We start from the raw sequence: 1,554 nt of genomic DNA, 5'->3' as shown, positions 1-1,554 counted from the left end.
GGTCCACCACAAACATGGGTGGGAGTAACTGTAACTTACTGGTATACAGGCTTATGGATACTCCCTCTCCTTCAGTCTGAGCATCAGCCGCCACTGCAAATACCATGAACTCGTACAACATCCCAGGGTGCAAGTCAGCAATTTCAGCTTCAGTGACGTTAGATGTCAGGTTCCTATCGGCAGTACCATCACTTTTAATCTCTATCCTGTATGTGTAGGAGTTTGAAGCAGAGTTGTTCACAGTCCACGTTAAGTTGACGTAACTTGGACTGATGGACTGCGCTATTAGATTAAGAACGGGGCTGGGCTCTGTGAAAGGCAAGACAAGAAGCTGTCAAGGCAAACAAACACAGAAAGAAGAAGCAGCATAGCTATATTTCCCTACCTCTTATAGAATGAGTACTATCTGTAGCCAAGTGGCACTTCTACAGTACCAACGCCCCTTTTCAGACATTCACACCAGCCATTTCTGGGAAGTCCACAGGAGAGTTTTGGGAGATTCTCTTTATCTCATTTCACATGCCAAAAATATTTGGTGCTGCAACAGCTTCCAGGACAGAGAAACAGACAGAAATCTAGGATGCCAACAGTATGCAACATGGTCTCTGTCTGTTAATTCAAACTGTACTTTCAAGAGTCTAAATCAGTCCCGCAGGCCAGACTCTCACCAACGCCAGCAGAAAGAAATGGGCTTTGGTAGTGGGCACAGCAGCTGACCCATGCCAGGGGCTGTGTCTGCACAGCCTGATTTGGCATTGATGTCAGGTAGACGAGACGGGCACTTTGGTCAAGCTGCCCTACTCAGTAGCTGCTCCAAGACACTCCGCTCCTACCTGCCTCGTAGGGTCATTGCCTGCTCCCTTTCCACCCCTGAGCTAAATGCGTAAGAGGGCTCTTCCCCTCCCATCTCTCTCCCTTGGATCTGGGGGAAGGGCGCGACAGGACAAAGTGGGCAGAGCTGGCGCCACACATGATAATGTGGCCCTGGACGCTGTCACAGGCCCCAGCAGCCCCAGGTCATTTACCTTGCTTTTCCACCCTACCCAGAGCTCAACACACTCTTAGAGAGCAAAAAGTCTCTGTGATCCCAGCCATGGGGTCCCTGCATACCATGGCCTTCGGTATAACCCTACAAGATTCTCCTCCAAGAAGAACGGTAGGGGGCCCATCTAGCCCCGATGCCCAGAGGAAGTCAAGCCATCGTAGGAGCTGGATAACTACATACCTCACTGTCTTTGACCTTTGAGACTAACTGCTCCACAGACAATGCACCCACCAAGCCTCAGGCCTTTTCTCTTTTACCAAAGCCTGCGCGATATGCAGTGCTAACTGGCTCCTGGAGCCAGGAATCCACAATATAAACTACTACTATGCTGGAAACACAAGGTAAAGAAACAAGGCCTTTTAGGACAGACTGCATGTTTATTTGCACATGAGAGGCCCAGGTGGTTCCTTACGTGTATACAGGCTTAGGGGCACTCCCTCTCCTTCAGTCTGAGCATCAGCCGCCACTGCAAATACCGTGAACTTGTACAACATCCCAGGGTGTAAGTC

The 1,554-nt window shown here is 49.9% G+C and overlaps 1 protein-coding gene across 1 annotated transcript in view; it reads right to left on the bottom strand.

Moving 5' to 3' along the window:
• The window catches only part of LOC112972387 (receptor-type tyrosine-protein phosphatase eta-like), a 29,586-nt gene that overhangs the window by 20,169 nt on the left and 7,863 nt on the right, over nucleotides 1-1,554 (bottom strand). The window contains exons 8-9 of the mRNA XM_026078851.1: nucleotides 1,458-1,551; nucleotides 40-309 (exon numbers count right to left, since the gene is read on the bottom strand). Coding sequence (XP_025934636.1) covers nucleotides 40-309; nucleotides 1,458-1,551 — 364 coding nt within the window. The remainder of the gene's footprint in view (nucleotides 1-39; nucleotides 310-1,457; nucleotides 1,552-1,554) is intronic.

Source organism: Apteryx rowi, unplaced genomic scaffold (assembly GCF_003343035.1).
Source record: "Apteryx rowi isolate R43461 unplaced genomic scaffold, aptRow1 scaffold_49, whole genome shotgun sequence".
Classification (NCBI taxonomy): Eukaryota; Metazoa; Chordata; class Aves; order Apterygiformes; family Apterygidae; genus Apteryx; species Apteryx rowi.
Note: the sequence above shows the minus strand (reverse complement) of the source record. Positions and strands in the feature narration are given on the sequence as shown.